The sequence below is a fragment of the Acanthopagrus latus genome, chromosome 3, assembly GCF_904848185.1.
Source record: "Acanthopagrus latus isolate v.2019 chromosome 3, fAcaLat1.1, whole genome shotgun sequence".
NCBI lineage: Eukaryota > Metazoa > Chordata > Actinopteri > Spariformes > Sparidae > Acanthopagrus > Acanthopagrus latus.
The window spans coordinates 21763638-21790293 of record NC_051041.1 but is presented as its reverse complement, the minus strand read 5'-3'; the positions used below and the strand labels follow the sequence as shown (position 1 = coordinate 21790293).

Here is a 26656-nt window from a genome sequence, read left to right as displayed (position 1 = left end):
AAATGATATATTATGGAATGATGACATTTTACACAAGTAAACTAAATACATTAATTTGCGGCGCAGAACCTGCATGGTCACGCACACGCACGTAAGCACGCACGCATGCACGCGCGTCACTGAAGGCCATGGAAACAGAACGTTGACCAAAGCTATAAAAGCTGCCGCCATCATTTCTTTCTCATTCGCACATTAAACTTTGACAAGTTGACCTACTGCGGATTTATTGTTGGAAAGTTGCAATCTGGGAAACCCGATCGACTGGAAAACTTTTACTTCAAAAAAAAAAACCCTGAGGACCTGAGGACTTCATCACAGACTGACCTTTTTTGGATCATACCTGTTCACCTGAAGTCCTCATCTCTGACGAACCTTTTTTTTGGATTAAACCTGATCACCTGTAAGGCCTCTTCTCAGACAAACCTTTTGGATTATACCTGACCACCTGTAAGATTCTTTGCAAACAAAGCTTTTGGATTACTTTGCTCTAGGACAGCTACTGCCAGAAGTAGACCATCTTTAACTTCTGGAGAAGTGGCCTCCGGTTGACCCCCTGGGGCGAGGCAGCTGCTGTCCTGAGTCTCTACAGGTAGGACTTCTTTTATTAGCACACCAAATGTATTTATTCATCTTCTTGGACGTTTAAAAGTGGGTTTTGGTTCACTATGTGCATATACTCCTGGTAAACTGTTGAATTAAAAGATTGGAAATTAATAGCATTTAAGCTAGCCTTTAATGAAAGTTTTTTTGGGTGATACTTGATACTTTTCTCTGTGTAAAATGATTTTTAGAGTTTAAGAATGTGCCGAAAGTCCCGCGACAGATGAGGAATGTATTCACGGTTGTTTAGTGATTTTTAAATACTGTTATTTTTGTTTGAGGGATTAAATGTTTGGGTAATTATGGTGGAAGATTTAGGGGGAAAAGATGGCGACCGGGCCTTTTTTTGAAAAACAACATATTTGTCTCGTGCACCATGGAGATGATTGAACGTTAGGAGATGAGAACGTTCAAGTGTAAACACACCAGGCCGTCTGTCTGTGTCCAGTTGAGACAGCTGCTATAACTGTTGAAACTGAACTTAAAGTGTAACCGGATTTGTTGTCTGAGAGGGTTCAAGTTCACAGTTTCAATATCTATATTTGAAGGCCTTTTCACTGTTTGACTGTCAGCGCTTAGAACTTTTACTTGACGACGTGTTGGTATTGAAAAGGTTGGGCAGAGATGAGAGTCACGTCCAGCCTCCATACCACCGTCTCCTCCATGAGGCATGACTAGCGACTAATAAACAACATATTGTCTTTATTAGTTTTCCGCGCTGAGAAAAACAGATTATTGTGTGCTTATTTTGGAGAAGTCCTGTTGTAAACTGCGTGCGTTCTAATCAAGGCAAAATTTAGTATGTTCTGAATGAAAATCTTGAACTGCTTCTGTCTATTCAAGGATTGTTGGAGAATCTTTACTTCGCCACTGCCTGGTTATTGCTTTTTTACTAGCTGCTAGTTGTGTTTGTGGTAAATAACTGGCCATTCTTTCAGCTCAGTTGGTATATTTCCCAAATAAATAACAGTGACATTAAAATCAAATTCTGATCTCTGTTACTACATCTTTCCAGTAGGCAGAGATATTGGACACACCCGAAAACGTTACCACACATTCTCCAGCAGTGACCATGTATGGATTTGTTACTGCAGGATTGTTTTATTCTGGGAGTCATGAAAAACCAGTACTTTTAATTAATTGTCTAAGTCTTTTGTAATATTTCTGTGTTTAGTTCCTTTTCTCAATTTCGCTTTAACATAATCGGTGTCATTCCCTTTCTGCCTCTGAAGACCCTGGTTTAGTTTAGACATTGTTTTTTGTGTTTATAAGCTTGAATTAGGACATTTATCACTGCATTACCCTCCTTGGAGAATTGGTTTTTAACTGTTTCTAATATAAACCTCTTATTTGTAGATACCTGTAGAAATCAGTAACATTTAGTGGAAATTCCCACGATTTTGCTCAGGCCTCAGACGACTAGATGATCACTGAAATGTGGAATATTAAATAAATACATGATTGTCTTTGTATTCTGAAACGTTGTTGTGGTCCTTCAGAGGGAATGAAAGTTACATTTCCTTTCTTCACCTGTTTTGTTTCAGTATTCTGAGAGACAATATGGGGTCCGGTGTATCCAACGAGTCCACCTCATCTTCCGAGATGAACCCCGTCCAGCTCCCCAGCGAATATGAGGTTCTGAAAGTTCTGGGAGAGGGCTGCTTCGGAAAGGTGTTGAAATGTTGGAAAAAGGACACCGAGCAGACTGTGGCTGTGAAGATTCCTAAATTCTTCGACCAAGACACCATCAATGAGGTGGGAGGTGTTGATTTTGTTCTTTACGGTTCTACAAGATATTGTATAGTAAGAGGTGCAGAAGGTGCCTCATGCAAACAAGCAATTTTTTTCCTTTTATCTGATCCTTTTACTTAAGCTACTTTAAGCTATATAACGTCACTACATAAAGATATAGTGATTACCTGAACACTAACTTTTAAGCAGCGCATTATAAAGACTTCACACCTTAACTGACTTTAATAAACTAATCATGTCAAACTTGTCGTGTCTCTCCAGGTGTCCATGCTGAGACTGTTCAAACGCCTCAACCTCGACAAACATAACATCGTCGAGTTAATCGATTACTTTCAAACCAAACATGGAAAGGCAATCGTGTTCGAGGTGTTGGATATCAGCCTAGGTGACTACCTTGAAATGACAAGTTTTGCGCCCATGCTTCTGAGTGACATCAGAAGCGTCATCCAGCAGGTACAAACACCATCAGCACCATCAGGTGGAAGCACTGTCACTTTTAGGCTTTGGTACATTCTTACTGACCTTGTACTCTCAGATGGGGACAGCATTTGAGGCACTGAAGGGGATCGGAGTGATCCATGGTGACGTGCACCTCCACAACATCATGATGGAGAATCACCAAACACGACCCTTCAGAGTCAAGCTCATTGACTTCGGTGGTGCCATTTCCAGATCAAAAGCCACCCAGGGCACGCTCCTACAACCACTGCTTTTTAGGTAGACTTCGTTATTTGCATTACTACACTGGACTGAGTTAATTGTTTACAATTCATGGCTCCCTTCCCATGTCTGACAGTGTAAACATTGTGTGTAATGTTTCTCCTGCACATTCAGGTCTCCAGAAATCATACTGGGCTGTCCATTTTCTGAGGCCATTGACATGTGGTCCCTGGGCTGTCTGATGTTCATCATGATCTGCGGCAAACTACCGTTCTGTGGATTGTCTGAGTATGAAATAGTAAGTCACCTACAATATTCAGACAGTTTGTCAGTTACTCATACTTGTGTGTCTTCACTCGTGCTTGTGGTTTTGCTCTAATTAGTGCTCTATGTACAATAATGAGTCATCTAAAGCTGTGATTGAAAAGGACATTTAAAGAAAATAGGGAATGAGAAACCATCTTGTTGTTTTGTTCAGACAGATGAAAAAATGCTCTAAACCTACTTTGAGTGTGACAGAAAGTACGTAATCTGATGTTTAGTGGTTCAAAGAACTTTGTACCTTAGCTACGATGGGATGCGTTAGCATTAGCATGTTGTCAAAGGATGACTTGCCCTACTTTGCCTCTGATTGGCCTCTGATCTAATTCCTCGTGATTGAACTGAACCAGCTGACGAGAACTGGCCATTCTGATATGGCGATGCATTACTTTGCCCTCCTGAGAACAATACTTCCTCTTCCATATTTTGATGTAATGCTGTGTTTAATCTCCAGCTGCGGAGCATCATTGATCTTCTGGGTCGGCCAGAAGACCTTGTTCTCACTGCTGGTCTAAGGTCAAAGAAGTACTTTAACTGGAATGAGTCAAACAGCTGGGAGCTCAAGGTACCACAGTGAACCTTCTCTGACATTTACTCTTTTGTTAGAATATTTTCTTGTTAGCATTTCCCAACATTTAACTGAGGAACATTGATAGAAACACTTTGAACCTTCTTTCAGACACCGTTTGAGTATCTCAGATATCATCTCATCGGTGTCACCAAGGACCACAAGTTCCAGTCTCTGGACGATCTCAAAGTAGTAAGTGTGAAGTAACTTTCATTGTCACTGTGATTGATTGTCTCCTCTCGATGGGGGATTTGACCGTTATTTCCTCAACTAGATTCGTCTAGAGGAAAATAATGAAGCTGAGGCTGTAGAGCGAGAGCAGTGCATCGAGCTCCTGAAGGCCATGCTGAAGATGGATGAGGATGAGAGGATCACTCCCTGTGAAGTCCTCATTCATCCATTTTTCACCAAAGACTACCCAAAGTAAGTGTGTATGTGAGATGTGAGTTCTGTAGGTGGTGCCTTGTTAGTCAGTGATGATTTATGATTTGATCGGTGTCCTGTCCTGTCTCTGGGACATCGGTATAACAGTGACTGTGTCTTTTCATAGCAATGGGGCTTTGGCGGCCGCATCCCCTTTGGTTCGATGGAAGCCAATGGAAAATCTGGCCAGTGCACTCGGTGAGCCTGCTGCCACTCCTCTGATGGATGACGAAAGTGTGTTCATCCAACCAGAAGGCTGCACGCCATCTCCAGAAATTCCACCAGCAGGTGTGATCCTGGTTCGACCAGCGACAGCTGAGAACACACTGCTGCTGGAAGGTCAGGGGAGCAAAGTCAGGTGCGATATCTTCCTCTGGTCGAGACAATCATTTCTCAGATGAGAAAACAGTTCAGATCGTATTCAGAAATAATGGCAGAGACATGATTCTTGAAGATGTCAATAACAGGATAATCATGTGTGTGTGTGTTTTCATGTTCAGTGGCAGGACTTACATTGTCAAGATCGCAGGAAGTTCGGCCTTCACGTCCGTGTTCTCGAGTGAGGACTGCACTCCATCTGACACATTTCTACCATCAGGTGTGATCCTGGTTCAGCCTGCGACAGCCGAGCGCACCGTGATGGAAGATCAGGAGAGTGCAGTCAGGTGAGATGATGAAAAATAGTATCAGATCATTTTGCCTTTGTTTTTCACTGACTTCCACATCAAATCCACATGAAAGCTAAATCAAGACTTACAACAAGAGGTTTTGGTCCACAGGAGCCTCAGAAACAACAAAAATGAAAAGTTACTTATTGCAGCTTTAAAATGTGATGACAGTAACAGGATTGTCAGTCTAACTAACTTTTTTGTTGTGTTTTCAGTTTTCAGTCTGGCCTGTACCAGGCATCATTGTTAGTGAACAGCATTAATAGTGGCATGGAGTCCCTCCTATGTGAGGACTCGGGCTCATGTGGTACGTAAAATTCACCTCTACTTGTGTGTGAACTTTTGTGCATTTTGGAGTATGGCTGAGGTCTTTAATGTCCTTTGATTTTCAGAAAACATGAGGGCAGAGAAGAAGCCTCAGAAGAAGAAGAATCGCTTCCGACGCGTCTTCTCCTGGATGAGGAAGACCTTCAGTTCATGTGTAACCTCTGTCAATGCTTCGGCCTGTCACAGCTGAGAACATGCTGTCGCTGGAAGGTCAGGGGGACAAAATCAGGTGAGATGTCTTTCTATAATCACAACACCCATTTCTCAGATCAGGCAGTAGTTCAGCTCACCAGAAATAATAGCAGATACATGGTTCAAGACATTGACAGAAACATTGTGTGTATGTGTTTTCATGTTAAGTGGCAGGACTTAAATTGTCAAGACCTCAGGAAGTTCAAGCTTCACTTCCTTGAATGAGGACTGTGACTGTGAGCCTGCTGCCCCTTCTCTGATGGATGATGACGTCAGTAACATCCAACCAGACCACTGCACTCCACCTCGCACAGTTCTACAATCTGGTGTGATCCTGGTTGAGCCTGCGACAGCCCAGCACATGCTGCTGGAAGATCAGTGCAGTCAGGTGAGATGATGAAAAATAGTATCAAACATGTTGCCTTTGTCCATCACACACTTCCATATGAAATACACAGACCAAAGAGACCAAGGGGGGCAGTCATGAGTAAGAGACACCCCGCTCTTCCTACGACACTGCCACCTTCCACTTCTCGCTTCCATATGGAATACACAGGTGGTGCTTTGTTAGTGATGATTTATCATTTGAGTTCTGTTGTGTTTCCGGGACACTAGTGTAACAGTGAATATGACCATTTTGTAGCAATGGGGCTTTAGCAGCATCATCCACTCCTTGCAAGACAGAGAGGTCCGAGACGAGCCGTCGTAAGATGATGAGCAAAAAGATGGCAGTCATGAGTAAAAGATACCCCGCCCTTCCTACGACACTGCACTCCATCTCCCTCATTTCTGTCTTCAGGTGTGATCCTGGTTGGGCCTGTCACAGCCCAGTGCACACTGCCGGAAGATCAGGAGAGTGCAGTCAGGTGAGATGATGAAAAACAGTATCAAAACCCATTGCTCTCACTCACTTCCACATCAAATCCACACAAAAGCTAGATCAAGACCTTTACTACAGGAAGTTTTGGTCCGCAGGAGCCTCAGAATCTACAAAAGATGATGAGATCACAGGTGGCAGTCCAGAGTTAAAGACGCCCTGACACCGCCACCGTCAACTCTTACTTTGGTTCTTCCTGCAGCAGCCACGCAGCCAGTGGAAGTTCTGAAGAGTGCACTCAGTGAGACTGCTGCCACTCCTCTGAAGGATTATGAAGGTATCAGTATCCAACCAGATGGCTGCACTCCTGCTCCTGCACACACTGCTCACAAACGCATACATGTTTACATCACACATACATCGCTAGACAATAATCACTGCAAACAGTTTTTATTGGCTGATGTCAGATGGAAATTGAAGAGACATGTTTGTTTTGTGTAGGGCAAGAAGAGGAAGAGGGAGAGCAGAAAAGCTCCTAAAGTGACACTGAGGTACAATGGTTCCTGGTGCAGGATCTTTAAAGGGGCAGTATTGTTAATCAGAAAGGAAAGATTTTCACTGACTGGGTTTTTTATGCTTACAAACTTAATAAACAGTCTCTCTTTGTTGTCATGACTGAATAAACAAAGTGAACTTAAAGGACAACACAATATCATACTGTTTTACTTTGTTTATATGTGGCAGACCCTGCCACCTTTCTAGCCTTAAACAGTATTACGGTGACTGAATTGTGCATCTTTACAAAAGTTGTAGCTCGCAAATTAATGTCATTTGATCCAATATTAATATTCAGAAGTTTACAGCAGATATAAGATGAGGTAGGTTTAAAGTGTTTTTAAAGGTTTAGAAGATTGATCTGTGTTTCTGTTTGTTGGTGTGGCAGTGTCAGTGGTGGCATCCACCTCACGGGCAGCTGTGATGGAGGCCTCGACCTCTCAGGGAGCTGTGGAGGAACCACGTCCCCCGCAGACAGTCCTGGTCCTGTCACAGCACACATCATTGGACAGTCGTGGTGCAGCTGCTGCACACAGACTCCAGTGACCGCGCATGTGAGTGATATATATCACCTGCCACAGGAGTACTTTGTAAGCCCCGCCTCCTGACTACATGATCTTGAAACAGCAGTCACATCTCTGTCCTCCTCTGCAGGACTCACACATAGTCCAGCCAATCAGAGGATGGGGAGCATCACCTGGTGATGGAGCAGCTTGATCCTCCGCCAAGTCCACCCAGAGCATCAGCTGCCCTCCTCTCTTCACTGTGGACTTCTGTGATGTCATGCAAATGGATCAATGGATGTGAAGATAGATGTACAGATAGATGTTTAGATAAATGTATAGATTTATGGTTAGATATATGTTAAGATATATTTCTAGACTGATGTCTAGAGAGATGTAGATCTGCATGTACATCTTGATGTCTAGATAGATTTATAGATATATGTATAGATATAAGTATGAATTGATGTTTAGATATATGTATAGATTGATGTAGAGAAATATGTGTAGATAGATAAGACCTTTTGAACTATATTATCCATCTCATGTATGATTCATTTCTGTAAAATACATGGTAAATACACTTAAACCTTTGAGCATTACACTGACTTATTTCATTGTTTTTTCAGAATTTGTATGTTTTCACAGTAGAGTTCAATTAATTGATAACTACAGGATGCATAAAGCTGTGTTTAACATAATTAATGACTTGATACATGAGACAGACACAAGAGCCAAAGCTCAGTACACATAAAGTATCACAAACCACAGCAGGCTTTCAAGTCCATAACTGCAGTGGTTCATCAGTGGGAAATGTTCCTTATACAAGGTAAACAAACAAAACAACAACACAGACAAACAATACGTCAGGGTGCCAATTCTAGCAACTATGGATAGGGTGTGGTAGACACAACTCCACAAAAAGCTGTTTTAAAGTGTTAGGAGGATCTTTAATAAACATCACATCCTGGTTTACTTCAAACCTACCAACACACTGATGCAGAAACTCCATGTAAAGGACATAGACATATAGAGAGTAATGTAGTTTATGCTGCTCAATGCGGGCAGGAATGCAGAGATTTGTCTATGGAAGAGACAAAACAATCTCTCCTTAAAGGACAACACAGAGAGGCCAACTCCTCAGGTCAAGAGTCTGCAGAGGAGTTTGCCTTAACATTACTTATCGCCCACTTACAGTGCTGTACTGAGACAGCAAAACAATGCTATTTTCCTTCCTACATAACAAAAATGCTGAAACCTATTTAAATACATGTCACAGGGCAAGACTCCCTGGCAGTCCCGATAGAGGACGTCAACCAAACCACTCAATGGCACCGCAGCACAGCAGTCCACTGAACTCACTGTGTCGCCATACTATCTCAATACAACTGGTTTACTGTCACAATCGATAAAACACTCACACATCTGAACCAAACCATCTACCGTGAGATGTTTTTAACCTCACTGATGTTCATGTGAATCGTGTGAATCAGGTGCATTGTGGTCTGGATCAATTTGTAGACACTCACTTCGTGGTATAGTGGGGCAGTAACGTGAGAGGGCGCCCTTACGCCATCTTGCCTTTTGACACAGGAAGTACGTCACCTTCCTCTTCCGCCGCGGCTCCGGCGCCTCAAACACGAGTGTTCATCCTTTCTCTCTTTACGGGAGGTGCACTGAATATACTGGACTGAGTGGCGACACCTAACCGAGAAAAATGGTTCGTATATTCCTCGGTGACACTCTGCTACAAGTTATATCTTATTCAGAACAATGCTCCTCCTCTTGTCGAGACTGCGAGCTCCAGTTTAGCTAGCATCTTTAGCTACAGAGCTAACGTTAGCTTAGCTTCCGAGTGAGCCAGCGTTAGGCTACTGTTAGCTGCATTATGTGGGTGATGTAAGATACCGGTGCCTGACAGCTGTTAGAGCTGGCCCTCTGTGCCTTCCTTCAATGGCAAAGAAGTAAACCTAACATTAACAGCGTATTTTACATCACAGACCTCTTCACCAAAATGTTTCCTTGTTTAAAAAACGCCACAACACTCCAGTGAGTGGACTGCTCAGTAGAGAGCATAACAGATGTCGCCTCTAGTTGACCAAATCGGTAAGACCGTCCAGATGTTGATGTGCACTGTTTCCTTTCCACAGAAACCCATCCTGCTCCAGGGCCATGAGAGGTCCATCACCCAAATCAAGTACAACAGAGAGGGAGACCTGCTCTTCTCTGTGGCTAAAGACACGGTCAGTTTATGGTTAACAAGATTTGACGTTTTGACTTCTGACTCCTTTTTATTTCACATTTAAGATCGTTTGGTATTAACTAATTAGTCGTGAACGGTGTAATGTCTTCTCCTGTAGGTAGCCAATGTGTGGTACTCTGTCAATGGCGAGAGGCTTGGCACCTACAATGGACACACAGGAGCTGTGTGGTGTGTTGACTGTGACTGTATCCTTTTTGAAGAAGTACTTCGTTTTATCTCAGGCGAATAAAATGGCTGATCTTGCATTCAGTTGTCTGTGCTGTGTGTTTTGCTGGTGTCATACATGTTGGCCGCCTTAACGTTTGCTCTCTCAGGGGACACTAAAAACGTTTTGACAGGATCGGCCGACAACAGCTGTCGACTTTGGGACTGTGAGACAGGTAGGTAAAGACCAGGTGAACAGTCTGTGTTATGTGATACAGTTAGTTAGAGTTAGAGACTCAAGGAACAGGTTGGGGTTGATCCTGCATCTACTGACCTGTGCCTCTGTCCCTCTGTGCTGCACAGGCAAACAGCTGGCCCTGCTCCACACCAACTCTGCTGTCAGAACGTGCGGCTTCGATTTCAGCGGCAACATCATCATGTTCTCTACAGACAAACAGATGGGTTACCAGTGTTACCTGAACTTCTTTGACCTGAGGGACCCACAGCAGATTGGTACATACCGCACAGACTACTCTAGTCAGCTGCCACTTTAATTTGTTGAACAGGAAGTTGTTGATCAGAGTGCAGAAACATGGCAGTCGCATCTGGCTTTTTTCAGCATTTGCCTGGAGTTCATTACAATGTTAAACGTGCATTAGATCAATTTGGTAACATCTTTTTTTAACTTTTCAGATCATGTACTATAAAGCTTTGATTGCTCTTAGTTGCAATTAAGTAGTGACTTATTTGTGGCTATGTTTTGGAACAAGAAATGCATACTTACTGATCCTAATTCATACAAAGTGGTAAATATCATACTTTTGCAAATGTGTAATTCATCTTTTTTTCCTGATAAAAAGTAAAATATTTCTCCTCAGAAATCATCATGATTTGTTTTGTTGCACTAAACTGAGCCAAAATGTGTTTACCTCTGCACAGCTGTCAGAGAATATGTTCATCAGCAGTCTCCTCTCGGTGGTATAATAAGGGATTTTCTCTGTTTCCCTCGGCAGAGGACAACCAGCCCTACCTGTCGGTACCCTGCAGCGACTACAAGATTACCAGTGCTGTGTGGGGACCTCTGGGGGAATTTGTCATCGCCGGCCACGAGAACGGAGAGATCAACCAGTTCAGTGCCAAGGTGCCTATGACTAGTAAAACACATCTGATATTGATTATGAAGCCCAAAACAACACATCAACTAGCATGGGAAACATTATTAGTTTTGTAGCAAATATGAATCGGTATACTAGAGTGACTGAATACATTAAAGCATGCAAATGTGAAACAGACGAGTTGATTGATGTGCCTGTGTGGTTTCTGGACAGTCTGGAGAAATCCTGAAGAAGGTCAAGGAGCACACCAAGCAGATCAATGACATCCAGACATCAGTGGATCTCACAATGTTCATCACTGCCTCCAAGGACAACAGTGCCAAGGTGAGACCCGTCTACTCTGCTGGTCCTTTGGCACAGCCAGAACCTGACAGCTTGCCAGTAGATGGCCGTATTTGTTGTATAAAACGCTAGTAATAATTTGGTGTGTATTTATAATCCACGTATTCGTAATCAGATTTGTATTGTGATCTACTCTGTATTAATATCATACTGTGCTGTGTGTCTTGTATTTCCTCTCAGCTGTTTGACTCTGCTTCTATGGATCACATCAAGAGTTTCAAGACAGAGCGACCTGTCAACTCAGCTGCCATCTCCCCCATTATGGATCACGTAAGTGAAGACTTGCACAGTAATGCATAATAAAACCAGTTGGTGCTAAGCATGTACACATACACATTTCTTTGCAGCTTAATATTTCCCAAAGGCAAATTGCATCTCCTCACTAACTTGTGAACTCTTTGTGTGATTCAGGTGGTGATGGGAGGCGGTCAGGAGGCCATGGAGGTCACAACCACGTCCACCAGGATTGGAAAGTTTGAAGCGAGGTGAGGAAAAGTGTATCTTAGGGTTACTAAAGGCCAATAAAGTACCCCCTCCCCACATTAAGTTAAACTTTATGCCTTGATGCAGCAGTGTTCCATTATTTTCCATTATGCTTTGCACAGGTTAGATGTAATTGTATACTATGTATACAATTCTTTACATTAAGAGCCAACATTTTTCAGGTTTTAAAGTGGTAACCTGACTTTGTTCTCTATCCTTAGGTTCTTCCACGCTGCCTATGAAGAGGAGTTTGGAAGAGTCAAAGGTCATTTTGGCCCCATCAACTGTGTGGCTTTCCACCCAGATGGCAAGAGGTAAAAGATGAGTGCACTTGCACATTATTGTGTAATACACTGCCCTAAAATGTACTAACAATGACTTATTATACATCACTGTTAACTTGTTGTTCTGTGGTTATTGTTTACAGTTACAGCAGTGGAGGAGAAGACGGATACACTAGGATTCATTACTTTGACCCACAGTACTTTGACTTTGAACTGGAGGCGTAAACCATCAGGCTCCCACAGCCTCAACTAACATCACACTCTGCCCAGTCAGGAAGAAGGAATAACGGACTAAAGTGTTTTTCCAGTCGACTGACCACCTCACCTTCTTCCCGTCATCAGATCTGATCTCATATCAGCATACAGGGCAAACTTAAAGATTTCTGCTGCCAGTGATTAAATTTGCCCTGTATACTTGTCAAACATTTCTTTTAATAAAGGAATAGTGGTCAGAAGAGGCGACTAAATCTCAGTGACACGTTGTTTTAAAGTCATTTTTCTGACCACTTGGAAACTGTTGGTGGGATCAGAAGCAGGTTTTTTTGTACCCTGGATCATCAAAGCGGTCTGACTGGACTCAAACACCCACACTTCCTAAATCCTGAAGTTTATTTAATCTAATTCTACAAGTCAATTTTCTATTGTAAACCATTCCACCACAACTTACAATAAAATTACTTAATCCAAGTCATGTCTGCGTGATCTGTGCAATTCTCATGCAACAATTCATAATTTGGTGTGAAAACCAACACTGGCTAGAAAAAAAAAATAGCACAAGCATTAAATTGGATTTTGTTGATGGTAGGATTGTTTAATTTAGCCAGTTTGTGATGGTGTAAATTCTTTGATACTTTGAAACAGTTTACTGTTTGAAACACTTGATACCAAACATCTCAAACTATCACTGGAAAATACAATCTAATAGAAGTACAGTTTTACAACTACAATATTGTATAAAAGATGACCTCATGAGAAAATTAAGTTGATCAGGTTTTTATTTTTATATCAAAGTTATGATAATGCACATTTCACAAGGATAGAACTCCAAACAACCACATACAGAGCGCCATTTAACCAGCTCACTCCATCTTTATGTATAATGGTACAAAATATCTAAAACAAGTCATTCACTTCCCAACAGAGGCTCACACCATTCATTCATACTTCATACAAACAATGCAGGAAGAAAACACTGACCAGATATCCATAGCAGGGTGGGTTAAAGGGACATACTGTGTCTTCATGATTTAAAATAACTTACTGAGCTGAGATCAGGGACTGGAATATGTACATGCTAAAGGCGAGATCATTCTAAACATGCATTCACTGATAAATTAACACAGCAAGCCGAACAGCAGTTTGCTAGTTATTCTAACAGTATCATAAAAAGAAAAGCCTTTTTTACATGTGAGCACTGGACTTAGAGGTCATCTACGTCTCTGCAGGTTTTGTAACACGTGCCCCACAAACATGTTTAAATGTAAAATGCCATGATAGGAACAGTAACAACTTGGGTGGCTTTCTTCACATTAAAGCAGACCTGGTTCACACAGCAGCTGCAGAGGATTCATGGCATTTATTTTTAATGCTTCATTAAAGCTCCAGTTGGGTGGAGTTTACTCTCGGCTAACAGATCAGAAACAGAATTAGAGCCGCATCTGTGCAACAACCGCTCAACTGGTGCTTCACTGAGCTTGGAAGCAAATGCAAATAATACAGTGTAAGCCAGGTTTGCTGATAAGAACACATAATAAAACAGGAATACAAAAAAGGTCCCATTCTTCGCAGCAGGACAGTTAGAGGAATCAGTGGGGCTTGAGGACAATAGTACAACCATCCGTTTCTCCTTGTGCAAGACCTCAAGTTGTCTTCACCTCTTCTTTTGGTCTGAAACACAAACAGTAATGGTAATTTAATTGTTTTCAACAGCTTTGATCTTGAAGGTTTTACAGGACCCACGCTGGTGCTTTGACCAATCCTACAAATATCTCAGTATTAACCATCTTATCAATGAGTCTCTAATAACATAACTATTTTATACCCACCACTACAACAGCAATGAGTCCTTGTCAGTTAAGCTGATTAATGGATTAGTTTACTGATTATTGATAATTATTGATTAACCTCTTAAGTCATGTAAAAGTGGCAGACATCTGCACAACGAAACAAGTCTTTGGGTTTTGGACTGATGGTTGGACAAACTCAAGGCTCTGGTAAATTGTTAAGAGCATTTTTCACATATTACAGACTAAATTATTCGATTAATCATGAGCATAGTAAGCAGGCTAACTGATGAAATGAAAATAATTGTTAGCTGCAGCCCAACACCACACACATAAGAAGGAAAGCCAGCAGGGAGGGACAAAGGTCCTGACACAAGGGATTACTGAATGCAATTCTCTTACCCTGATGTGTCCATCTTCTCTTCCTCCTTCTCCTCCTCTTTCACTTCTAGGAGGCAAAAACAAAACTTGTTATTATGAAGATGTTTGGTCTTATACAAATAACAGCTCTACTTGTGAACAAGACTTGCCTTTCTTTTCCTCTCCTTCCTTCTCGTCCTCCTTCTTCACTCGTTTTGCCTTCTTGTGGTTGGCTGCGTTCCTGCGGCCTCCTCCCTGGCCCTCCGCCTCATCCTCAGAGTCAGAGAACTCCTCCTCACAGGCTATCCTCTTATCGTGGGCCCGGACTGAAACACACAGCACACAACGTTAACAAAGAGGGACAGTTCATGAACATCCCTGGTCTCTGTGTGTGTCTGACTAAATCTGTACGTCTCTTACTTGACACGCGTTTGTCGGGGTCCTCCTCATCCTCGTCTCCGCTGTCAGGGTGGGGAGCGTCCTCGGGGATCGCCTGCATCTGGACGCCAGGGGCGTGAGGCAGCATACGGAGGTTTTCAAAGAGACGCTGCTTGATCTTCTCCAGGTATTCGTTGGTGTTCTGGTTGGTCATGTTGGATGGGCTGATGTGCAATTTGAAGTCAGGCCCAAAGTACTCAAAGTAATCATTGTAGGGCAGCTCGTTGGGGATGGAGCAGTCCAAGGCTACTGCGGTTTCGTAGGTCCAGCAGCGTGCCACGTTGCGGATGGTGTAGCCTCCACCACCAAGCATCAGCAGGGGCAGGTTGAAACTTTTGATGTACTCGACACATTTGGCGTGACCTTGAAGAACACGCACACACACACATTAAGTTCTCTAAAGAAGAGAAAAACTTTGAGCATTGTTGTGGAGAGTGAAATGTGGTTTTACCTTTGATGGTGAGGTTGAAGCAGCCCAGTCTGTCTCCAGAAAGAGAATCAGCTCCACACTGGAGCACAACTGCACTGGGCTGGTACATCTCCATGACTTTAGCCATGATCTAACACACAGACACAAACACACATTAACAACACTGCTCTGAAAGAGGTTGATTGTGAGGATTAGACAGTTCTTAAAATTAAAAGCACTTACAGGTTTGAAGATGGCTTCATAGGACTCATCGTCAATACCGTCTCTAAGTGGGTAGTTCACTGCATAGTATTTGCCCTTTCCAGCTCCGATGTCCTACACACATTACAGAGCTCACTCAGTAACATCCCAAACACACACGAGACACTCCAATGATCTTAAAAAGAAAAAAGAGAACAAACTAACGAACCCTCAGATCTCCAGTGCCAGGGAAGTATTCCCCATACTTGTGGAAAGAGACAGTCATGACTCTGTCGGTGGTGTAGAAGGCCTCCTCCACTCCATCACCGTGGTGGATGTCAATGTCTATGTATAACACCCTCTGGTGGTACCTAAGAGGAAAGAGAATTCAGTTAAATGCCAGCTTAATATTGATTCAATTAAACGTGACAGGAAAATAACACCAACAGAAATCTATATATAATCTATACTATGTAATCTTTCTGTCAAAGATGCACCAATTGTGAAATTCTGGAATGATGCTGATGTTAAATTTTATGAATTACGGTGTACAGTGTTCTTTAAGATTTTGTTCTGAAAGATTTTATTTTAAACTAACTGAGTCGAAAGCCCATTTAGTCTGCTGTATAACTACCCGCTCAATGATTGGAATTTCATAACCTACATTTGCAGGAATGTCACAAGCCAACGGTTCATGAATGTGCCGGCGCAAATTGATGTGACCCATCAGATTTGAAAGGCATCTGAAACTGTTAATTTGTGAATGTCATCTCAATTACCAATAGGTTCACAGCAGATAATAAGGCCAATATTGGTTGAGACTGACATTCAGCAGATAGATCGGTGCATCTCTACCAGAGATATATCTGAGTAGAAAACAGTCAGCTGATATGACTTAAAAGGTTAATCAGCTGAAATAAGCACTTTAACGAAGCAATTCAGTCTCCTTTATGTATTTTTTCCATACATTAAAATGGATGAGACAATTAATTCCTGGTATATAAGAATATTTAATGCATTTAATATCTACTAATCCAAATAACAGCAAAGTGGAAATGTTGTGTGACCATTTTAAACCAAATAAATGCCCACGCAGACAGATGAAGGGCCCTGTGATTTTCGCGATCACAGACTTGTGGACAGAATCACGGAATTGGCTGATTAAAACAAGAAACTCGACATTAACCTCTCAGTACAGAGCCGAGCAGTTCCTGAATGACTTGTGTGTGTCAGGTGAATTTGTTTTGTCAGTTGATTGGAAGCATAAAAATACATACTGTCCAAAACCCATGTGAGAAACAAGGAAAGAGAACTGATGCAAGAGATGGTTCAGTCATGGATAACATAATTTTCTACATGTATAACAATGTAATAGGATAACAGAATATTGGTAATTAAGAATAAATGATGATTAATAGCTGATGGACCAGAGTCAGAAAACAACGGGGGAATCTGGCTGACATGCATGTTCAACGAGACTGAAAAGGATTACTGTCTGGACATGTATATCAAGATATCAAATTGTAATAGAAGTGGAAATATTGTCCATTTCCTATCTGTACAGCCCCACAATATATTATTGTTTTTACTATTGTTGTTATTTTCACTTACATCAATAAATGAAAGGGACATTAAAACTACATGTGCAAGCTAATGTTTTTTTCTTCTTTTATCAATAATAATCTATAGTTTCTATCTAATTTGTGTACATTTCAGTCATTTACATTAAAAACACACCATTTTTGGTAGTACAATAAAAGTCCAAGGTAAAAATTTTTTTTTTTTAAAATGGGATTCCCAAAAATTAAAAACAGAAAAAACGGAAATTGGGAAAAAAATAAATAAAACTGATTTTATTGGGCCCTACAAATGGGCAAAAGCTCAAACATAAACCGACCGTTTTGTTTAGAAAAGATACTACTGACTGATTAAAAAGTGAGCATAACAAGTCTCTAATTAGCATCTTTAAAAAGACATCAACACTGCAAGAATATGAAAAGCGAAACAATACAGAATTTGGCCTGAACAGACACGCTTCACAAATAAAGCTCCATAGCAGATGCAAATGGAGTCCGATTAATCCCCATTTTAAAACTGCGCTCTAAATTTCTCTCAGGGGCCCGAAAGAACTAAAACCTGCCAGATGGGTAAAAGGCCTGATGGCTAAGACAGCAGCAAGATAAGTCAGCAGCTTACTTGAGCAGCTCCAGGATGGCCAGGACGATGTCGTTGACGTAGCAGAAGCCAGAGGCCTCCGACTTCTTGGCGTGGTGGAGTCCGCCGGCCCAGTTGATGGCGATGTCTGTCTGCTGCTTGTTCAGCTTCAGTGCACCAGCTACAAGACGGAATGAAAAAAGCACAATTACAACAGGAGTTCAATGGATTTTGGCGTGTTGATAGAACTATGGTTGTTTCCCATTAATTAAAAATAGTAGTGGAGATCATTTGTATGTTTTTGAACATTACATTAACATAATGGGCCTCTTGTAATCCAGTACAGCTTTTCTGAGCATCTTCTGACATATTCACCGCTGAGAAGACCATCACAGGGCAGGAAATCATTCTAGTTTGACTTAGTCAATAATCAAAAACAAACTCATCAAAATTTAAGACATTTTGAAACCACTATTTAAGACTGAATTATAACTACACTTCAGATTCATTTCCAGTTCCTGGCCTTGTATCATAAATGTCACTCCCTATGAAAGTGGTGCAGCTGGAGCCTTATGAGCAGCATGGTTGGAATGACATACCTACAGATCCACCTGTTGACAGCTGGCAAAACTCAAACAGACCATCAAACACTGGACAGTCCTCTCCGACATTAACTGTGAGCATAAGAACAAGAGGAGAAGATTAAATAGATGTGGACAGTGAGAATACTTCAGTGTACATTGAAGGAAAATCAGATGACACTCACATCTCTGCATCTGTTTGCTATACTCAGACATGTTGTCTGGTCGAATGGACCTCAGGAACTTAATATAGTCATCACTGTGGTATTTCGTCATCTCTTCACCACTGGCTTTGTGTGGTCTCTGGAAACAGAAGGAAAGATAATGATGGAGAAAGTGACAGCTGAAGGGTCGCTCTTTATCAACTAATTGAAACGTCTGTCTTATTAGTCAGGTCTAAGACAGCCAAACAATTATGAAAAACTCCTATGTGATAGTCAGCGACTAAGAAACTGTCAACTCTTTCAGGGTGGAAATCACACTTCTAAATGTATGTTCCGTACATGCAGACTATATTTAAACTACGCTTCTAGTAAGACTTGTACTTAGTAGACCTCTGGGCTGCATCTGAAATATGTTGCATACAGACCTCGACAGCCTGTGCCAAATAGGTCATGATGAAAATGCGTAACATTACACACCTAAGCAAAATAAATAAATCCAGGACCAGGAAAACGGTTTCAGTCAAAGATTAAAAAATGATGGTGCAATTTTCTCTTGTGGCAGCATAGTGTCACATACAATATCTGTATAGAGTGGAGTGTAGGGGGTTTGTATTCAGTAGTACAACTCACATAGATCTCCATTTTCCTATAAAGTCCATAGTTGAGAAGGAGGTTGTGTGTCATGCGGATCCTGTGGGGTTTCATGGGATGGCCCTGGCCATAGTAGTAGTTCCCCACATCCCCTAGGAAATAAAAAGATTACCCAGACAATGTCACATCACATCATTGGCTCAAAAACCCTTCAGTCATGATGCATTTTGAATATGATGTGTGAAGACAATTTCATGCTAAACTCCATTCAATTTTCACAAAGTTCTCAGTTTGCCCTTCATCTAATGCACGTCAGTTTTTGACGCAAATTGTTTCACACATTTTTCACTCAATGTCCAACCGCATACTACTCATAAGATACCAGAGCTACATAGTCAACAGCATACAGGGTCCAGATGTATCATTGGATTTACTCTCAGTGACAGAAATCAAATAACAAAAAAAAAATACATTGAGAAAAAAGATGCAAATAACTCGACCATCTAATTTGTGATTTCTACACTTGCATATGTAGCATTCGCTTTTTTATGCACAACAGAAAGGGGGGAAAATCATTATAATCTAACAGATTCACCCATTTGCGCAACAATATCGCTAAATAATCAACCTGTCAAAGGTTGCAGCGGTCCCCACTTCTCGGAAGTTGATATGAAGTTGGGGGGACACTGGTGTGATTAGCACCGGTTAGCTTCATGGCTCCTCAGTACCCACAATGACCGAACTACCACACGTGCACAAATCCTAAATAGTTTCAACGTAACGTTGACCGGTTTTTGCATACACTAAAACGGAGGTGAACTCCGGGCGATGTAACCCTACGTGCGTGTTCAACCTGACATCTGGTGAGCTCAGTGTAGCTAAAACAGGCTAGTTAGCCGATCGGGCAAGCTAACGTTAGCACGCTAACACCGGCTAGCTAGCTTGGTCGCACGGCACACTTATGGAAGGAATACATGTCAAATTTCCTCGAACGTCTTCACGCACTCGAGACCACACCTGTCACAGGTAAAATGTGCAGCACACGTTGGATATTTACCGTCATAGTAATAGCAAACTTTTTTCTTTGTTCCTTGAGACAGCGCCATTTTACACCAATTACCCCACAGCTCCGTGCCCACCGGTTCCTCTCTTGCACCACCGAGGAGCTCGCGTTGAGCTCTTCTCAGCCAATCACAGAGGCTCTCCCCGCCCGACTGGGATGTGCTGGTGTTACAAACCAGCGACCGCCGAGGTTGCAGCTACAACCAGACAGTGTCTAGACTGGTACAGCTGCACGGGTGCTCTGTGTTTCACTCTGTCGTGTAGAGGCGCAGTAAATAGTTTTTAGGTCATTTCACAATTGATAATTAGTTTGTTATCAGTTGGTGACATATTAACAACTTCTTCTGTGTTGCCCCCCTCTGCAGGGAGGTCACAAGTCAATAGAGTTCATTGTCAAGTCCATTTGATTGTGATCAATGATGATGCTCACTTTTATGTTGTATGAAAGTTATTCAAAAGAGAAGATCACACTTCCACAGGTTGTGGAAGCAGTAGCTTCTTCCTGCAGCCACACCTCACCAGTAACACCATTATTTATTTATTTTTGTGATTATTATTATTTTTTTTTTTATCATTTATTTACTTATTTGTTTTAAGGGGCACAGTCTTAGTTGAATATGACTGTTTTCCATAAGTGAATAAACAAGCTTTTCTCAGAGGGAAAAAAGTCCCCAGAACACAGTTTGAAGCTAGAAATGTGGCAGGGTCCGCCACATATAAACAAAGTAAATATTGAATTGGTTTAGACATACAATGTAACTCAATGCAGGTCATTTTTTTTTTAACCCTAACCTTTAAATTTTACCTTATAATTGATGCATGATAACTCAAAACCACCAGCAGTTTGATACCGCCTGCCATGCCTATAATGCATAATTTGTCAGCCATAAAATATAATATATCAGGTTTAGATGGATTTCCTCCCCATTTACCGATGGTTTAGTGGCCTAATGTAATTTAAGAATATGTTCATCTAAGTCTGGATCACATCCTCTGAGATCCTACCGACATGTGCCGTTTGTTGTTTCATCTTGTCGTCACAATGGGACAGGAAGGAGCCAGGTGTAGCCCTTTGAAAACAAAAACAGCATTTTATCCCTCCTTCTCCATTTTCTCAACTGTGAATGATTTCAAGGCCAGTATGCATGTACAAATGCATTTTCTAGCAATTCTATACATTTAAAAACACACTGAAAAACACAATTTGAATGATGCAGACAATGTAAAAGTGGGTCAAGTCGGCACTCTTTGTCCTGGCTGACACTGCTGTGCACAATGAGACTGATTATGCATATTGATGCAGCAGGCTTAGCAATCAGCCCAGTCTCTTCAAAATGACTGGAACAAATTGGGAAACCAAACAAAAGGTGATGAGCTTGGTGGAGTTCCACACATTGTCCACCAGAGGTCAGTGTGCGCTCACTGGTGTCTCGCTGCAACTTCCAAATCTCTGCAGACCCTGTCGCTGCTCGATGAGAAATGCTGCACCCCTGAGCGGATCACTCACAGGATCTCATGTATAGTATGTCGTGCGAAACAAAACAAATGTAATGAATGTACACTGGAAAGGTTAACTCCTTGTGGAGCAGACATAAATAATTCACAGTTTACTGGACCTGCTGCTGCCAGCGTACAATGCAAAGACGTGGAAGATGTAGGTGTGGGTTTGGCTTCTATTGATTTTGCTTGTCATTTAAAGACACTTGTTATGAAATAAATCTGTTTGAGGTTTAATATTCATCTTGCTGGAGAGCAGAGAGCAGTATCAATCTGGAGCTACAGCTTTCTTTAAATAATTCATAATTGTTTGAAGGCCGGGTCCAAATGTAGCTCAGATCTCAACTCATCAAATCACCATGTGAACTAGGTCAGTTCGCCCAGAGAAGGACCGCTCCTCTAAATGGAGGGAATACTGTAGATGTGAAGGCTGAGAGATTGGTGGTGGTGGTGGTGGTGGAGGAGGAGGGCGTAGGTAATGGTGCTGATCTCAGACTAATAGAGGGCCAGGGGTCACTGGAGCTAACACAGTAGTGTTGGTGTGTTCAATTACCTCCAAGCCAATCAGCTTGGAACAAGTGGCCGTTTATTGTCACAGTGTGACCCATGTGACGTGTGGAGGGAGCGTCACTGAATCTCACACGGATTGCGCTTTCATTTTTTTGCTGTTAGTGTCCTTTCATTCGTGTGTTTGCAGCTCAGCCAGTGTGAGTACCAGACCAATAATGGCTGATCATTACACAAATTAGTGGAATAAAACTTTATTGTTGTCTAAGTTTGGCCTATTTAGATTTTCCGGGATGTAACTGATGCAAATACAGCACTGAAAAAACATATTACCCACACTGTAGTGTGCAGGTGTCTTGCCATTTACTGTAACCACATGAAATTCAAAAATGTCTTAATTACACGTATTGAATAAGGATGATTCCTTTTGTTTATGATGTCATAAACTATGTAACGTGTGCATTCATAACCACAGGTGACCATTGTGATATAACTGCAGTGTGTCAAGTGGAAAACTGAACTCTGAAGTGACACTTATATGGCAAAATTGAGTTTAAGTTTGCTATTTTGCAACAGCTCATACCACACCAAGGAGGCTGTAGTAGTAATACCCCAGTGTGTGCTCAACTGATAAAGGGTGCATTGTATTGCATATGAATTAAATTAAACCATTCACTTGTAAAAATAACGTATTATTACATCTTTCAAAAGTTTAATTGTGGCGCTTGAGGTTGTATTTTCAGGTCAAATATGTATGGATCTGCAGTAGCTGCACCAATTTGTGTTCTTTCTTCATGGTTTCATTTGTCCCATAAATGCAGACTTTAAAACCATGTAACCTGTCAGGGTCAATGGAGTATGAGCCTTTAAAGTGTCTCTTCAGTTTCTATCATTACAATAATTAGATGAATAAAAACTGTGTATCCCTAATGTAATAAAACTCCGCTGCTCCTGGACCGCTGCCAATGCGTGTTACTTGACACTATAGTGCTATAAATACTTGGAAACAGGCTCCGGTCCCTCTCATTACAGAACACTGTGTAACACAATGTGATGCATGATGTGAATAATCATAAAGACACATGAACGGGCAGGTAACCAACATTTATTTACCATTATCAACTTTACAATAAAACCAGTAACATCTGTCAACATTAGCAAAATAAAGAACAGAAATCAGTCCAATGTATTTACAGAGACAAAGCAGATTCAGGCTCACACACGACAGATAAACAACTCTGCTTCATATCAAACCGCAACAGTGAACATAGCAAGCTTAAGTGTTCTTTTTTTCATAGTAAGGTAAAAATCAAAGTTGTCTATTTTTTTTTTCTTTAAACAAACAAGTAATAGCTTCTCTGAATCTTTAAGATGGTTCTCTATAATACACCACAAAATACTTCAAATTTGGGTTAAAATATAGGAATGTAAAAAGTTGGCGAGTCTCTTTAATTTTCTGATTTCATTTTTTTTTTTTCTATTCAACAGTCATTTCAAGTGGTGGTGGTGTCCTAGTATCTCATCTAGCTTCATTCCTTCAGCAAGGAGGCATCTTGATCTGCAGATTTTTAGGGGAAAGATGCTTTGACTCCCTCCTTCTCCATCCATCCTTCATCTGTCTATACTTCATGGTGTCATTAGCTCGCACTCTAGCCATTAAAATCCATTTTCCACATGGCGACCAGCCCACAGCCTAAAACTCAGTCCAGGTCCAGATGTCGCGCAGTAACCAGGGAAGTGATCTAGTGAATCTAGTCTGTCGTCTTGTTATCATGACGAAAAGTGGCACGTCAAAGGAGTCTCTCACATACATGTGTATATATTTACATATACATATATCCATATACATATGTATACATATACACATATATATATAAATATATATATATACTCTTAAATTTTCTCTCTCTCTCTTGAAAAACAGTTCACCCAGTTCATTGTGAGCTACAGGTACAATCACTCTTTCTTTTCAGAGGGAGCGGGGGTCGAGCTGCTCTCCTCTGTTGGTTTCGTGGCCTCAGGGGCCGGAGCAGCTGCCTCCTTGGCCTCCTCTTTGGGGGCCTCCTCTTTAGCTGGTGCCTCCTCTACCTTTGGAGCCTCGGCTGCGGCTGCAGCAGCAGCGGCAGGCTCCTCCTTCACCTCCTCCTTTTTCTCCTCCTCTGCAGGAGCAGCGGCTCCATTCTCGGCGGGCTTCTCCTCGGCTGGGGTGGCGGCGGCAGGGGTGGCGGCAGCCGCTTCCTCCTTGACGGCCTCGCTCTTCTTGCTCTTCTTCAGATTCAGTTTGAAGTTGAAGGACTTCTTCAGGGAGAACTTCTTCTTCTTCTTCTTGGGGGTCTCCTTGGTGGCAGCTTCGCCCTCAGGTTTGGCCGCCTCTCCATCAGCAGCAGGCGCCGGCTCTATAGCGTCGCCACCTGCAGCCGCTTCAGGCTCCTTGGCTGCCTCAGCGGAGCCATTGGTGGCGGCAGCATCACCATCAGGCTTTGTAGAGACATCGCCATTGGTTTTCACATGTCCATTCTCCTGGGGAAAAAAAAAAAGAACAGGTTTTCACACAATGAGACGTGGGTTGGCAAAGCTTCGCCTTCTCACACAGAAAATCAAGTTTACAGTCAAAAACCTGTCTGCACATGCATGAACTACACAGAGAATCGATTTTAGATGCACATTACTCGTTTCTTTGCAGAGCATCGTCGTGCTCATCAATTAACCACCGTGTCGCCCCGGCTCGGAGGCGACGCCTTGCAGTACCCTAATCAGGCGATAGGCGGCGGTAGCGCCTCACGGACCGCCTAAGATACCAGACAGACGTCGGCTCAACAAAGACTGAGACTGGAGCCCATCGACGGAAGAATGAAAACACTCGCAATAGACGGTTTTCACTCAAATAAGCAGCCTAAAAAATCCAATTCCTCCTTTGGTACCCAAGTGAAGTCTATTTTCTGTCACTTGATGTGTGTAATTAACATATAATATCAACTTGCATTTATAATGAGCCACTGATGGACTAAAGTACCAAATATGTGACTAAGTGTGACTCATCCCATCAAATGCTGTATTTATAAAGCAGGTGACAGTCGACCGTCGGGCTCGGGTTTTAACAGGGAGGAGTAGTGGACTGAGTGCCTACGTGCGCCCCAGCAGCCCCCCTCCCCCTTTGAGCCCTGCCGCTGTCAAACACGTTGTGCGGATTTTGGGTGAAACCTCAGTCACAAATAAACACACACTGGCTTTTAAACTTGAATGTCAAATAAGAAAACAAAACAACAACAACAACAACAACAACATGTTAGCTCATTTTAGTAGTTTTTTTTTTTTGGAGGGGGGGAACTTGCTCAGTGAGCAGCACCATCAGCGGGAGGCAGCGATGCTACGAGCCCCACCTGACCTGCCCAAAACCAGCCTCACAGTCAAGTTTCATCGATTCGGCGTCGTCTGAATTCAGTTTAAACCAATGTTTCGGGACAAGAAATTAAACTTTCGTCAATTTCAACTCATCCCCCTTCGTTTGAAAAGCGTGAAAGGGACCTGGCCGGGTGTAATTACCTGTCCGTTGGTCTTCACAGCTGCAGCATCAGCGGCAGCAGCGTTTCCCTCCGCGGCCACATCTCCCTTGGATGCCTGGGATCCCATTGTCTTCGGTGAGTTTACGTGTCTTCTAAAGCAAATGAAAAAGAAAAACTAAAAAAGAGTGGTTTCAAGTTAATCCAACCCCAGGTCGAGTTACGTATCCAGCGGTGAAGCGACGAAAAGTGTGGCTTTTTTTTTTTTTTTCTTCTAACGGCAGATACGTCCCCTCGGTGGCTCCTATGCTCAGACTTGTCACCCCGGTAGAGAGAGACCCTCTAAACTCAACACTGGTTGAACGCAACCCTTCAACATACAGCAGGTTCAAGGCGCCACCCGTGGGCGGGACCTGCCGACGTCTGACCAATCACCGCGCAGTCTAAGGGCAAGTCTAGCCAGCTCTGGCCAATCACCCCTGACTCCCTAATTGTCCCCGCCCCTCCAGCGGACCCCCAGCAATGAAACCAATTTAGCTCCACTGAATTCACTGTTTCACAGACATGCCAGTGAAAAACAACACTGGCATGGCATCAGGATAACAAGTGAACATGTTTCACATCAAATTATATTCTCTCCTTCTATCAATGTATAACTGTATGTGTCCATTTCTTTCTATTCTGGTTGGGTGTTCAGTCAAAGACGAGGAAGCATCTTGCTGTTAATAAGTTAAGAAAGAGGACTAATAAATAGTTAATAATTACAGTATCTGCATGCGTGGCTGTGTAAGTGTGTGTAGAGGACCTGGATTTCCCCTCTACACTCTACATGAGTAATATTATTAATCATAGAAGGTGGTGTAAACACCTAAATCTGTAACAGGAATTAATGAATCAATTTCAAAGCTTGGTCTGTTTACTCTAACAGTTCTATTCACTGAAGTAATTACTGAGACAGCATCCAGAGTGACTGACATCTTGTGAAAAAAGTAATGGTTATATTAGCTATCAACTCAATTCATTGACTGTGTTTTTTTGATTAAATGATCCTGTTGTTTCACCTGTAAAATGTCGGAAAATTGTGAAAATGCACGTTGAGCATTTTCTTAGAGCCTCACCAAAAGTCCCAAACTTCCCAAACAATATTCAAGAAAATCCTCAAACAGTCAGTA

At 42.1% G+C, this 26656-nt stretch overlaps 4 protein-coding genes across 26 annotated transcripts; 2 read left to right on the top strand and 2 right to left on the bottom strand.

Moving 5' to 3' along the window:
* Positions 1-100: 100 nt before the first annotated feature.
* LOC119016665 (homeodomain-interacting protein kinase 1-like) lies at positions 101-8372 on the top strand. 22 transcript variants are annotated; one of them, XM_037092746.1, is made up of 19 exons: positions 102-589; positions 2145-2355; positions 2614-2805; positions 2888-3069; positions 3187-3310; positions 3788-3898; positions 4013-4093; positions 4176-4324; positions 4452-4682; positions 4825-4989; positions 5208-5299; positions 5385-5548; positions 5680-5899; positions 5970-6067; positions 6155-6377; positions 6591-6665; positions 6830-6879; positions 7272-7437; positions 7538-8372. In XM_037092746.1, exons 2-12 carry the CDS (start codon positions 2161-2163, stop codon positions 5507-5509), a joined length of 1647 nt encoding a protein of 548 aa, XP_036948641.1. In that variant the 5' UTR covers positions 102-589; positions 2145-2160; the 3' UTR covers positions 5510-5548; positions 5680-5899; positions 5970-6067; positions 6155-6377; positions 6591-6665; positions 6830-6879; positions 7272-7437; positions 7538-8372. The 22 variants fall into 22 exon arrangements, with proteins under 22 accessions (XP_036948651.1, XP_036948641.1, XP_036948630.1 ...); XM_037092735.1 differs by having other exon boundaries at positions 6487-6665; XM_037092733.1 differs by having other exon boundaries at positions 102-400; positions 492-589; positions 6487-7437.
* Positions 8373-8949: 577 nt separating this feature from the next.
* On the top strand, positions 8950-12704 carry eif3i (eukaryotic translation initiation factor 3, subunit I). Its single transcript, XM_037092759.1, has 11 exons — positions 8950-9106; positions 9537-9629; positions 9747-9834; positions 9964-10029; positions 10157-10306; positions 10807-10934; positions 11122-11232; positions 11431-11520; positions 11662-11735; positions 11955-12047; positions 12161-12704. The coding sequence occupies exons 1-11, from the start codon at positions 9104-9106 to the stop codon at positions 12240-12242; spliced, it is 978 nt and encodes a 325-aa protein (XP_036948654.1). The 5' UTR covers positions 8950-9103; the 3' UTR covers positions 12243-12704.
* Positions 12705-12994: 290 nt separating this feature from the next.
* LOC119016666 (probable histone deacetylase 1-B) lies at positions 12995-21153 on the bottom strand. 2 transcript variants are annotated; one of them, XM_037092758.1, is made up of 12 exons: positions 20986-21153; positions 18958-19070; positions 18349-18466; positions 18182-18256; positions 17625-17763; positions 15658-15799; positions 15471-15563; positions 15270-15378; positions 14801-15181; positions 14551-14706; positions 14423-14468; positions 12995-13904 (listed from the first exon to the last, which is right to left on the bottom strand). In XM_037092758.1, exons 1-12 carry the CDS (start codon positions 21008-21010, stop codon positions 13877-13879), a joined length of 1425 nt encoding a protein of 474 aa, XP_036948653.1. In that variant the 5' UTR covers positions 21011-21153; the 3' UTR covers positions 12995-13876. The 2 variants fall into 2 exon arrangements, with proteins under 2 accessions (XP_036948653.1, XP_036948652.1); XM_037092757.1 differs by lacking the exon at positions 20986-21153 and adding an exon at positions 19976-20200.
* Positions 21154-23069: 1916 nt separating this feature from the next.
* On the bottom strand, positions 23070-25846 carry marcksl1b (MARCKS-like 1b). Its single transcript, XM_037094035.1, has 2 exons — positions 25528-25846; positions 23070-24504 (listed from the first exon to the last, which is right to left on the bottom strand). Exons 1-2 carry the CDS (start codon positions 25612-25614, stop codon positions 23941-23943), a joined length of 651 nt encoding a protein of 216 aa, XP_036949930.1. The 5' UTR covers positions 25615-25846; the 3' UTR covers positions 23070-23940.
* Positions 25847-26656: the final 810 nt, after the last annotated feature.